Source organism: Schistocerca cancellata, unplaced genomic scaffold (genome assembly GCF_023864275.1).
Source record: "Schistocerca cancellata isolate TAMUIC-IGC-003103 unplaced genomic scaffold, iqSchCanc2.1 HiC_scaffold_823, whole genome shotgun sequence".
Classification (NCBI taxonomy): domain Eukaryota; kingdom Metazoa; phylum Arthropoda; class Insecta; order Orthoptera; family Acrididae; genus Schistocerca; species Schistocerca cancellata.
In genome coordinates, this window is record NW_026046834.1 from 54,549 (window position 1) to 69,188 (window position 14,640).

Below are 14,640 nucleotides of genomic sequence, written 5' to 3' on the forward strand. Positions count from 1 at the left end.
TGGTCCTCTCAAAATCACAATATACCTTCCTAAGATATTAACCTAGACATTTTTATCCAAGCAAACACCATCACTTTTGAGAGGGTCAAAACCATGTCGGCTGAACATTTTGTTTACTTTTGTAAAGAGAAAGGAATCGCACAAGACTAGACAAGGGCTGTAAGATGACAACAGCTCATTTTAGGAGTGTCACAAAATATTTAGGTTTGGTTTCCCTGATGACAGACACACACGTTGTCTGACGTAGGTCTCTCTCTTTCCTCATTATGTGGATTCTTTCCAAAACCTCATTAGGTTGTTGCAGTAAATAAATTTACAGTCACCACTTTATCTTCTTCAATATATTTAAACCCACTTCTAGTTTTTCTTTGTGATGAGATCACGTGTGGCAGATAAGTTTGCTTCGAATATCAAGAGCCTAACATTTTAGGTACAAACCGAACGTGGTGTTAATGCCTTAACCACACTAACTATAACTGTTTATATCAGAATATGTAATTCATTGGTTGTAAACTACACTTTAAGCATTCTATAAACTTTGGTAGTAGCATCCTAACTTGAACACTCATAATTTCAGTTTACATCTATTTTAATTAAAGAACCTGTTTTGAGGAATTTTAGAAGTTTGAGTGAGGTGTACAACATATTTCATAGTATATCAATAGCTGCAAGCTACAGTTGTGCATTCTACAGATTTTATCGGAAGCATTTAGTTTCTTACTTGGAGTGTAGGTACTTATGTAATTTGAATATGTTTATACTTTTTTCTGCTACTATAAATATCAAATTGCATTCCATTCAGTTTTCCTCTCAATAACAGTACATACTGCCTGTAGCAGTCATAAAGGTCGGCTTTTTTCAAACCTTGTTATATGGGTTGATTAGTGAGCATAATTTTGACAAAACAGAAGTTTGAGACAGAAAGTTCCAACAGCTTGAAAGAATCAGAAAATTTGATTACAATTTCTTTATCATCATAAAACAAATCAAATACTGGCTGAAAACACTTCAGTTCTTAAACAGAACTTCTAATTTTTGAAGTGCAACAGATCCAAAAGTTAAAAGTGAAGCTGCACCCCTAATTTTAAGTAATTTATTTGCTAAACAGAAAAAAAATATTGCAAGAGAGACACTGCAGCCCCATAGTAAATGCTATTAACAGGCCCAGGCTCAGCCAGTTAATATTTCTAAACATATGGAAATTGTTCTAACTGCTGTCAATTGACTGGAAGCTGTTTTAAGGGGTTTTCTGGGTTGGCTTCTGACAGAGAGAGAGAAACATACAAGATTCACCAAAGTGCCTTATGCACTATCCTCTCCTAGGGACACTGTCTCCTTTCCAGGGAATACTGAATCTATCATTACTTGTCAATTCCAAGGTTGTACTTTGATTATTCTAGCGACCAGCAGATACAAGTGAGAAGACACATCCTGTTCATGGAACTGCAATGACTTTCACAATATGCAGTGCTGCCCTCAGAACTGATTGCTGCCATCTGATTCTTAGCTGAGTGCTAGGGTTGAACCAGAGATTTCAATGGTTATGCAACAAGTTAGGCTGAGACTTCCAACACTTGGGCCAGCAGATTGAGAACTGTAGAGTTTTACTAAATTGATAAGGGGTGTGCTACACATCAGAGGCTGCTACACAAGCTGCTGATTGGGTGCAGGGTGCACACAAGCTATTGTTTACTACTACTACAACAACTACTACTACTACTACTATTATTATTATTATTATTATTATTATTATTATTATTATTATTATTATTTCAATTTGATTACTGATCCAGTTTAAGATAATGATAGTTATAGGAGGCCTTGAAGTTTTAGTCTAAGATCTGAAGAAATGTCCCCCTCAGAAAAAGACAATTACAATCTTAGTGATCAGGTATTAATGCACAGCAGTACGAGTTTCAGGGTAAATCAAAGTGTATATCGAAAGGATAGGTTAGTGGTAAAATGAGGTGGTGTATTCATCACAGTAGACAAGAAATTTCACTGAGATAAAAACTGACGCTGCATTCAAGATGGTGTGGGCAAGAGTCAGATTCAAGGGTGAGTGTAAGCTTAGGAGTTGCTCTGTTGCCCATCAGAACCATCCCCTCACCTCTGTATTACATATATTTCCCAGTCACACAGTAATCATAGCAGGAGACTTTAATCATCCAGCAATCAGTTGGGAAAATTACAATTTTGTAAGGGGTTGACATGACAGAGAAACTTTGAAACAATACTAATTGCTTTCTCTGAAAATTATTTGGAACAAGTACTACAGAAGCCCGCTCAATGAGGGAAGTATATTACATCTCATGGCAACAAATAGTACAACAGCATGTGATGGAGGAGATCCTTCATGGTATACAATTTATGTAAACCTACAGAAACATATGCTACTTGGCACATAGATAGTCGTTTTTCCCTTGCTCTATTTGCGAGTGGAATGGAAAGTACATCATACAGTATCATGCAGATTATGTTCATAGATGTAGATCTATATTTGTTGAATAGCAGATGTAAAACAGAATGTTAGGCTACAGACAGACGGATGCTGAATAAAGCACATTTCCTTGTTTTCCTATGAGGGAAAACTTCCATGACTATCGCTACAGAATCTTGAAAAATCCAATGCAATTCTGATCATATGTAAAGGTTATAAGCAGCACCATAGTTAGTGTCCAGGAACTCATGGATGATACAGGAACTGAAATAGAGGGTAGTACACCAAAAGCAGAAATGTGGAACTCTTGTTTCCAAATGTTTCTTAACTATTGAATGAAGTTCCAGGACCCAATAGATTCCTTATAAAATTCTATGAAGAATTCTGTGGCTGAGTCAGTCCCTCTTTTAAGCATAATGTATCATGAATCTGCAGGAGGGGGGATGACGACTGTGCCCAGTGGCTGGAAGAAAACACACATCATGCACATCAACAAGATGAGCGGCAGAAGTGATGCACAAAACTACTGTTCAGTTTCATTGACATCCATCTGCTGTAGGACAGTCTGAGCTTAAACATAATGAGGTACTTCAAAGAGAATGACTTCATCTGCCAACCAGCGTACATTCTGAAAACCATTGGTCATGTAAAACTAACAAACATATTTTGCACATGACATACTGAAAGCGATGGACCAGAGTAGTTTGGTACACACAGTATTTATTGACTTTAACTGTATTGAGAATTTCTTAGAAGTATTGGTTAGGATGACAATGAGGCAGTCTTTGTGTTCTTGCAGCAGGTCAGACGAGCACATTCCATGTGTCCCTCGACTGGTCCACTACTGTTGATTGCTGTGTTATTGCCCACACTGAGGTTGACGCCTCACCAGTGGCTGAAGGGAGGTCATCCCAAGGTGTGACAGGCCATGAAACACTTTCTGAGATGGGAGGGGAGACTGATCAAAATACCTCTCTGCTTTGTCTGGCGAACAGGATCACGGCACTATCTACGGCTGATACACATCCTGAGCCACACTTAGTTGCTTCCCCTGTTCTAGAGGAAGCCTCTCAACCTGCAAGGTTGCAGAGGGTAGGATCAACAGCCACTGGAAGCTCTAATGTTAGGCATGTAATGGCACCCATTAGGGACATGGCTACCAAGGATGGGAAGAAATCCAGTGTGCACTCTGTGTGCATACTTGGCGGAGTCACCCAAGAGATGGCATGGGTCCTTCTGAATGCCACAAAAAGTACAGGATGTAGGTGGTGGCTCATGTACGTACCAACAATGTATGTTGCTTTGGATCAGAAGAGATTCTCTCTGGTTTCAGGTGGCTAGAAGAACTGGTACAGACTGCCGGTCTTGCTTGCAAGATGATGGCAGAGATCACCATTTGTAGTATCTACAGGGTTGACTGTGGACCTTCAATTATAGACCTTTGATACAGAGCTGAGTGAAGGGTCTGAATCAGAGGCTCCAACAGTTCTGTAACCGTGTAGACTGGAGGATCCTCGAGTTGCGCCACAGGGTGGTGGGCAGGTCAGAGATCCACTGAACACAGAAAGTGTTGAGTGGGGAGGAGGGGGGGTGCACGCATGTGGATGGGACTGGGTGATTTTTTAGGTTAGAGGGCCTCAGGGAAAGACAAAATAAGTTTCAATTTTGAAGAGTGATGGCCAGGCACAGAACAAGGGTTGACATAGGAACCGTAGGTATTATATTAGTAAATTGTCGTAGTTGTGTTGGGAAAGAACAAAAGAACCAGGGGCTAGAAAGCACTGAAGCACAATTCGTTCTAGGTAAACAACAGAAAAATTTAGCCAAAATTATTACAAAGGACCTGACGTTGTTCAGAGAGGATACATTTAAATACAGTTGGTGGTGGCATGTCGTTACTGTTAGAAGTAGTCTAACAAAGTTTGGACAAGAAGAGAATAGAAGCTTTCAAAATGTGGTGCTACAGAAGAATGCTGAAGATTAGATGGGTAGATCACATAACTAATGAGGAGGTACTGAATAGAATTGGGGAGAAGAGGAGTTTGTGGCACAACTTGACCAGAAGAAGGGATCGGCTGGTAGGACATGTTCTGAGGCATCAAGGGATCACCAATTTAGTAATGGGAGGGCAGCGTGGAGGGTAAAAATCGTAGAGGGAGACCAAGAGATGAATACACTAAGCAGATTCAGAAGGATGTAGGCTGCAGTAGGTACTGGGAGATGAAGAAGCTTGCACAGGATAAAGTAGCATGGAGAGCTGCATCAAACCAGGACTGAAGACCACAACAACAACAACGAAGTAGATAGTTCCTGTGAGTTAGTATATGTAGAGGTTATACTCAACAACTAGAATAAATTAATAATTGGTTCCTTTACTGACCTCCAAAGTCAGATGATACAGCTGCTGAACAGTTCAAAGCAGTCTTCTTTCGAACAGGTACCCCACTCATACAATTATACTTGTTGGTGACTTCTGTCTAGCCTCAATATGTTGGCAAAATAACATATTTGAAGTCAGTGGCAGATATAAAACATCGGCCGAAACTGTACTAAATTGTTTGTTCGAAAATTATTTTGAACAATTAGTTCAGGAGCCCACTAAAAGTGAGAATGGAGGTGAAAACACACTCGACATCTTAGCAACAAATAACCCTGATCAAACTGGGAGCATTGTGATGAATTCAGGGTACAGTGAATGCAAGGTCGTTGTAGCGAGACTGAATACCGCAACACCCAAACCTAACAAGAATAAACACAAAATATACCTATTTAAAAAAGCAGATAAAATTCGCCCCAACGCTTTCCTAAGGGACAGCCTCCATTCCCGATGAACTAACTATGAAAGTGTAGACCACATGTAGCTTATATTCGAAGGAATAGTATCAAAGCAACAGAGAGATTTACACCATACAAATTAATAGCAGATGGAAATAAATTCCAATAATACACAAAACAGGTCACAACACTGTTGCACAAGCAACAAAAAAGCATCCCAAATTTAAAAGAATGCAAAATCTCCAAGGTTGGTGATGTTTTACAGAAGCTTTAAATTTAGGGTGAGCTTCAATGCAAGGTGATTTTAATAGTTTTCACAACAAAACTCTGTTTTGACATGTGGTAGAAAATCCAGAGAGACTCTGGTCATACTGGAGGTACACCAGCGGCGAGACACTATTAACACCTTCAATGCATGATAGTGAAGGTCATGTTGTCAATGACAGTGCCAGTAAGATGGAGTTAAAATACAGTTTTCTGAAATTCCTTTACCAAAGAAGATAACATAAGTTTTCCAGAATTCGAATCAAGAGCTCCTGCCAACATGAGTAACTTAGATGTCGATATCATCAGTGTAGCAAAAAAAGCTAAATCACTTAATAAAGTCCTCCAGTCCAGACTATATACCAATTAGAGTATGCTGATATAATAGCCCCATGCTTAACAATCATATACAACCACTCACTTGCCAAAATATCCTAACCTACAGACTGGAAAGTTGCAAATATCACACCAATACTGGAGTAAGAGTATGAGTAATCCAGTGAATTACAGACCCATATCACTAATGTTGATTTGCAGTAGGATTTTGGAACACATACTACGTTTGAACCTTAAGATTCTTAAACCAAGTGTTAAGAATGATTAAATTATGCTCTGTCCAAAATTTTACCAGGTGCCTTACTCTTTCATTCCTTTTCCCAGTACATATTCATCTTTTTTTTTTCCCCCTTCTCTACTCTTTACTACTGTCAAATTCCAGTCCCCTTCAAAATTAGGTTTTCCTTTACCCTTAACTATCTGAACAACATTATATTTGTTATTTCCCATTTCAACTGCACAGCTCTCACCACATTTCTCTGACCTCCATTTTCCTGGACCCTGTCAAATCATTTAGTTTAGTCATCAACATGACATTCTCACTACATCGCTCTGGCCTCTATTCTTCTGGACCCTGTCAAATTATTTATATAATTTTAGTCTCATCAACATTACATTCTCAGAGTGTTTTCCAGTCACATTTATTTTAGAACTCCACACACACAAAAAAAATTCTCTCTTTTCTCCAGTTTAGTAATGTTCTCTAACTTCTCAGGTTCACCACTATGTTCACTGCTTTAGAGGACTAACTGTCAAACTTTGTATCTGCCAGCACCTCCTATATACATTTTTCCGTACTACTGCATGTCTCAATCTTTCACTTTTGACCTTCCTTCTCCCTGAAGATATGCAACATGACATATAACTGTCATAGTGTGTGATGAGTTAAGATATATGAGGGTTCTACTGTAACACTCTTAGAATGCATGAAAGACAATTAACGCTTCTACTATTTGGCGAGTTGTTACCTCTACATTTTCATTAGTTATTCTAGAAATTTGGTAAAACAATAATACTAAGTTACCTTACCTGCAAAATGTCAATTTCAAAAATAATTTTTTTGTAAATTTGTGACTTACAAGAATACGAACAGTAAGAGTGAAACCGAAGAGAATGAATTGCTTTTATTTCTGTGTATTTCATGCCAGTTTTCATAATGCTGAAAACTGTATGTTCAGTTTCCTTGTAGTTACATGTGTTGCCAAAAAAATATATGTAGCCTTAAGGCTTATAAAAAAATATTCATGCAAAATTATGCTTTGATTTTTACTCAGCATGTTTCAAAAAGGAAATTTTTATACCGACAAGTAAACATAGTATTCAGATCACAAGTAGTCATCTGAATGTTCTGGCCCTTCTCCATTTCTATAAATGTAATCTAAAGAAAGAGTTACATGTCTATGAACTACTGTCAGACTTAGCACATATATTTATGTTACACAGGTGTACACACAAAAAAAGAAAAAAATAGTGACACAATACACTCAAAATAACAATGGGACACTTACCAAGGCATCAGCTAGTGCAGACTCAGCTTCCCGACTCTGTTGTAATATTTTTTGGGCCATCACTGGTCAGGACTGTCCTTGGCGATCGCTCACATTGCCAATATGTCCAGACCTCCCTCTGTAGAAAATACAAATTCCAAGTTCAGAACAAATTCTATTACGAGTATAGTTTAAATAAATACTGAAAAATGCAACATCACAGATAAATCACATCACATATTTCAAGAATATTACGGTTAAATTTGTTTTTCCCATTCAAACATTCCCTTTTTTAAAGCTCTGTACTTCTTATTCCCGAAAACAATACTAAGTCTGGTTTGTTGTTACCAAAATTCAACTGTACTTTTCATATCACCAAGTACTGTTCGTAGAAAATGTAATAGGGAGACAATCTCTAATGAATCATAATGGATAGCAAAGCGCTGTAATATTCATTGGTTGGTTGTTTTGGGGAAGGAGACCAGACAGCGTGGTCATCGGTCTCACCAAATTAGGGAAGGATGGGGAAGGAAGTCGGCCGTGCCCTTTCAGAGAAACTATCCCGGCATTGGCCTGGAGTGATTTAGCGAAATCACGGAAAACCTAAATCAGGATGGCCGGACGCGGGATTGATCCGTCATCCTCCCGAATAGTAATATTCATACCAACCTTTGGGTTACCATTAGTTTTACTTTCAAAAAAACAGAACGAGTTACGGTAGACACAGGATATATTACACAAATTAAATAATAATGTCTGTAATAAAGAAAGAAAGTTAAACATACATTCACATGCTCAAATAATGTCTTAACTGGTACATCAATATGCTTTAACTATGGACCTGAAAAATTCACATTTGTGATAAATGCTAATATCTGTGCAAATTCCAGCTTAAAATGCAAACTACCTAATAAATGCTACTTTGTAAAAAAATGTATCTAAGTGAACAGGATGGGAGTAACTGAAAACTGATAAAAATTGTAACATGTTGACCAGTATGGCCTATCAATTTGCAGTTGCTACTGTTCAGCCATAAGACAACACAATTAAACGTATCAAATACATCATCAAATAAGTTGATTTCAAACTCAATTACACTCAACATTTCAGCTATCATTAATTCACCCTTTTGCCTTTGGTTTTGTAGAGATAGTGGCCTTAAACATAATGTTACTGGCGTTAAACATAATGTTATTTTTAGCGAGGCCTTAAACATAATGTTATTGTTAGCGACTAGCAAGCAATCACTACATGTCAACATCATTCGATTTCTATCGATTCACCTATTCCAGTCAGCTACCCAACCAGAAGTCTTCCTGGAATGCATGCATATAGTTCAGTTCTGCTTCTACTATCTTGTTGGTTCTATCTGCATTGTGTAGTGGTACCAAATATGCAAATATGGATGTACATCTACATACCTACTCCATATGGTGAGTAGCTACTGGTCATTTCCTTAGCTGTTCCACTATTAAATGTGATGAGGGAAAAACGACTATCTATAAGCCTCTGAACGAGCCCTAATTTCTCTTACCTGATCTTTATGGTCCTTATACAAAATGTGCGTCAGCGGCAGTAGAATCAATCTGCAGTCAGTTCCAAATGCTGATTCTCTACATTTTCTTGATAGTATTCTGTGAAAAGAAAATAGTCTTCCCACCAGGGACTCTCTGTGATATTCACATGCTGATCGAACCTACCAGTAACAAATCTAGCATCCTGGTCTGAATTGCTTTGATGCCTTCCTTTAATCTGACCTAATGGGCATCCCAAAGATTCAAGTAGTACCCAAGTATGGGTCATACTTCTGTTCTATATGCAGTCTTCTTTACAGATGAACCACACTTTCCTAAAATTCTTCTAATAAATCATAATCGACCATTGCCTTCTACTGCAGTCCTTATGTCCGCATTCCATCTCATATCACTTTGCAACATTACAGATAAATATTTAATTGAAGTGACCATGTTAGCAGCACAGTGCTAATGCTGTATCTGAACAATACGGGAGTGTTTCTCTTACTCATCTACATTAACTTACATTTTCCTACATTTGGAACTAGCTGCCATTCATCACACCAACTATAAATTTTCTCATCTTATATCCTCCTACAATTACTCAACAATGACACCTTCCCATACTCCACAGTGTCATCAGCAAACAGCAGACTGATGCTCACCTCGTCTGCCAAATCATTTATGCATATAGAAAATAAGAGCGGTCCTATCACACTTCCCTGTGGCACTACTGTCCCACCCCCAAACTAACCAACCAGTATGCCCAGCCTACGAAGTCTGACATCTGTAATGATGGGTGGCCGCCAAACCCTATGACGCCTGGACGTGTTTTCACCTTGGTTTTGCCACGTGTTTAAGAAACTTACCACAGCAGTCCTCGAACATTCAACAAGTCGTGCAGTTTTCAAAATGCTTGTACCAAGCCTCCAGGCCATCACAATCTGCCCTGGATATAACTTGGATAGATCGCGTGCATTCCCATTCTACACATAGACAGTACGATCACTGACAATATTTGTACCGTGCAAGTGTCTGACTAGCAGTCATTCTGCGCCAGGTGATGCTGCTATCGCCTGGATGAGTTTATATCAACAGTAGGTCGGCGGTCATAATGTTCTGGCTGATCAGTGTACATAGGTAAGATGATGCATACTGCTGAACATGGTTGATGAGAACACTAATAGAACACCACATTGCAGCAGCATAACAAGTCAGCAGTTGCAGAACATTGCCTATCGGAATCGTATGGAATGTATTATGATCATCATACTACACAGACTTCTAACTTATGGAACTGTGTCATTAAAGGATTATTGAGATTGGGTATGGGAACTGCTGACCAGTCTTTAGTAAGAGCTGAGAACCCACTGATTAAGAAGACGAAGGAGATATCTCACAATGAACTGATTTTGGTGGAAAGTGGAGCAACAGCAGAGATTCCACCAGGATGCATCCTTGGTCACGAACTGTGGCTAGAGCAATGTGTCAACACGATGTGGAAGAGCACCGCACCAGTCCCTAAGCAGTCAGTTCACTATCAGCACACCCAACGATGGCAATTAGGCTGATTGTCAAAATACTGTGCCCATTGCACATTCACATCTGGCTGTTCACCGGTGAACTATTTCACCATGAATTATGCTTGAAGAATCAGTTACCCATTGTTGAAAGCTTACATTGTGCTTAATGACAGAAACAATACAAACACAGTTTCAGGAAAAGTAATGTTCAAGTTTTTGCAAAAGCCAATATTTCATTAGATATGCTGCAAAATCACAAAATACCAATTCTCGAAAGAAGATGTACCATGCATGAGGACTTTATGTGAGAAATATTTACCAGGTAAGTTATTTATATTTCAGATTTGAGACTTTTGTCAATTTTGAAAATAAAAGGCAAAGCAGACCTCAGATTTAGTGCACTAATTTAGAGAATATGCGTTTTTTGTGCGCACACACAAAAGACTATGAGCTTATCTGCACTCATTTAGTGGTGAATAGAAGTGCTGTCTCAAGTCTGCTGTTCACTGTTGCTACTAAACCTTAAATGTCACATTGGAATTACCAAAGTCACACATGGACACATAGAAAATCCATTTTTTGTTATAAGGGTACCTTTTTTTTTTTTTTTTTTTTTTTTTTGTATTAAATAGCAGTAATTGATTTTCTGTGCATTGCCATGCCACATAATGAAAAATTTAGAAACCAACTGCATACAATCATAGTATATTGCATAAACAGGTAGTGTTTTCTATGTTGCTTTTCATATTTTTTATCCAGTACTTGTCACACACTGCAGCGCTATTCACCAGATTTATTTCATTTGTCATATGCACAATGTGTTTCGGTAAACAAATCCCATTGTAAAGTGGGTTATATTACATTTTAAGTGTGAAACTTGATGCATTGCATGTGAGTTGCTACGTTGCAGCGGTGACTTAACTGTAACATAAACACATTAAAACTGTTATGTATTTGTCTTTTATATGCTAGCAAACGGCAAAGTGATGCAGTTACAAAATTCTAAATGTTCTCTTATGAAGAAAATCATCTGCTACTCATCACTTACAAGTTCACTTCAAAGTTTCGTAAATATAATTACTTTCACACTTGGCACCAGGTAATATACGGGGTGTACATAAAGTCCGGGAACAATTTCAATTATTTACTGCATAAGAACCAAACATTGTACAGATGTCATACACGTCATTTTGAAGAGAAACTTTTATTTTTCTTTTCCTTCACGTATACCGCCACAGTGTAGTTTGGTAATTTGCTGATAGTCAGTGCTAGTCGCAAACATGGTGAGTTCAGGTGCAGAGCGAGCTTTCTGTGTACGCCTCCCCGATCACCAGATCTCACTTCGTGCGACCTTTTTTTTTCTGTGGGGACACATTAAAGATCTGTATGTACCGCCTCTACCACATGATGTAGCACAGCTCTGGGAGAGAATATGGGAAGCGACTGCCATTCGACAATGTCATGCTGAGATGGATATGGCAAGAATTCAATTACCAAATTGACATCTGCCGGGTCACTCATGGTTTGCATATCGAATGTTTCTAAAAAAACTTTCAGAGTTTCAGTTCAAAATGCAATATGTATGGCATCTGTACAATGTTTAGTACTTGTGCAATAAATAATTGAAAGTGTTCCCAGACTTTCTGGACACCCTGTACAATGGTAAAATGTGTGTGTGTGTGTGTGTGTGTGTGTGTGTGTGTGTGTGTGTGTGTGTGTGTGTGTGTGTGACCTGGGGGGGGGGGGGGGAGGCGGCACCATCCTACTATGGCTAAGAGCAAAGTGGAAGTGGACAACCCAGTGGCATGACATGCAGCTGAACAAAACATGTTTGATTTCAATGGCTGCTTCAAAACCGGGACCAAGTAGATTGTCTCCTCCACCACAAGCTTTTCTATCCCTCCCCCTTCCCCGCCCCACTCCAAATTATTGCTTTCATTCACTGTGACACGTGCATTCTGTCTGCAGCAGATGGAGATAGAGGTTATGTGTGCATGAGGTTTGTCTGCTTGTTTGAATGTGTGTGTGTGTGTGTGTGTGTGTGTGTGTTTATGTTTATGTTTTCTTTTCTGAAGAAGGCTTTGAGCAGAAGCTGAATGTGTAAAAGTCTTTTTGTTGTGCCTATCAGTACATCATCTGTATGGCCAACAGCAATCTATCGTTTTCATAATACTGTCGATATTCCAACCTGGACTCTCCATTAAGAAAATTTAATTCATCTATGAAAGAAATGGTTTATAAAACACTTGCAAGGACAATTCCTGAGCATTGCTCATCAACCTAGCGTCCTTACCAGGTTGGATTAGAAGAAGAGAGAGTGAAGAGCCAATGAAGTGTGCCACATTACATCACAAGATCACTTAGAAATCAGAAGATCATTACAGAGATGCTCAACAAGCTCCAGTGCCAGACAGTACAAGAGAGGCAATAACAGAGAGGTTTACAAATGAAATTAAAGGGCGTACATTTCAAGAAGGGTAGGGCAACATATCACTTCCTCTAACAGACGTCTCCTGAAATATTAGTGATGAGAAAACTGCAGAAGCAGAGCTCATACTGAGATTTATTATCAGTCGTTCTTCACATCATGACTCACAAATGGAACAAGGGCGGGAGAAAAATGATAGTGGAACCAGAAATATCCTCTGCCACACATAATAAGGCAGCTTGTGGAGTAGAGATGCCGAGGGAGGTCTATTGGTGTGTATGGCTACATGTTCATCATTCACAAATTACTAAATAGTACAATGCCTTGAATATTAAAAAATCAGCATATTAGCCTTCGGTACTACTCATGTTACTAATGATACACACTCATTATACTAACTGATAACATTTTAATACTTGTTTACAGTTCTTCACAACATCTGACAACCATAACCCTACTGGAGTCGCCGTTTAACATTTCAAATTCTGAAGGATTAAACACACATTAGAATTATTCTGTATCCAAATGTATCAACTGAGAAATCATACATTGAATGTTAATCATTTGTCCTGTCAAAAATCAATAATTCCTCACATTCAAAACAAAACCACCACCATGATTCACAGAATTTGCATGAAAACATACGTCTACTTACAGAAATTCTTATGTTACAAAAATTACCTCTATTTACCTCTAACACATCATCCTGACCTTTGAAAATAATGTAGGTGGGAGACTTGATTAACTCTGCAAGACTGCACGTCCACTTCTTACAAACAAGTTTAGGATAATTTGTTGCACGAGGTGCCATGGCCAGTAAACCAGGTTTATGAAAGAACAGAGCAGTGTTGAGGAAATGGTGGAGCAATGCTTCAGTGGTGTCAAAGTGTCTAGCCTTGCAATTCTTGGCATGTGCTGCACCACACACAGCTTTATGTGAGATAGGAAACAAACTAAGCTACACTTAACTTGTTGATTCAGAAGTTTGTTAGTCAAATGGCAACAACAGTGTGTATTATGCTGGGTAGTAAACTAGTTCGATATATAGCTAGAAAGAAGCAGACCAATCCAACAGGTCAGAAATGTAGATTATGAGAAATTTTGTTTTCGAAGAATAGAGTCAGTTAAGCAACAAGTTTGGCACCTTGGAAAATAATGTTATACAGTCATGGACAAAAGGGGGCAATGATTTAGCAAAGACATTTAAGCAATCAGTAACAGATGTCACACATACGGAGAACAGAAATGAAAAGAAAATTTCAATTAGAACAAAGCAGCTACTAACAAGAAACCAAGAATTTTAAGCAAATAATGAAAGAAGCATGATAAAACATACCGAATTAATGGTGTGGTGGTGTTTGAAGTTTACGGGCGCTAAACAGCGTGGTCATCAGCGCCCAAACGCATAAAAGCAGGAACACATGCAGTGAAGGGACTAAGACAAACAGCGAACAAGGAGAACGGCTAAAACACACAGACCTGACGCAGTTCCAAATCCTCACACACAGAGGCAAAACGAGAGGAGAAGGGACACACTCAAAAGGAAGGGAAACACAAGGAAAAGAGAACAGAAACAGAAGGGAAACAAGGAGGTAATCGTGACTGGCTGACCTCTTACCTAAAACCTGGGTGAGCCAGTCACCCAGCAGTACATTAAAACCCTCTCCCTAAAATCCGAGGCAACAAATTGGACAGGACACAAAACCGTAAGACCTTAACTACAGTCGTTGCGTCATCTTGTAAAATAGAGGGCAAATCCGGTGGCAAGGAAACCACTGCCCTCTGGTCAGAGAATAAAAGACAGTCAAGTAAAATGTGGCGGACAGTAATCTGGACGCCACAAGAACTGCAGATTGGGGGGTCCTCCCGCCGG

At 38.9% G+C, this 14,640-nt stretch overlaps 1 protein-coding gene across 1 annotated transcript in view; it reads right to left on the minus strand.

The window, feature by feature from the left end:
• LOC126143531 (CLIP-associating protein 1-A-like) overlaps positions 1–14,640 on the minus strand; it is a gene marked incomplete at its 3' end in the record, with an annotated part of 235,094 nt that overhangs the window by 49,501 nt on the left and 170,953 nt on the right. Inside the window, 1 exon segment of the mRNA XM_049915437.1 lies at positions 7,324–7,441. Coding sequence (XP_049771394.1) covers positions 7,324–7,441 — 118 coding nt within the window.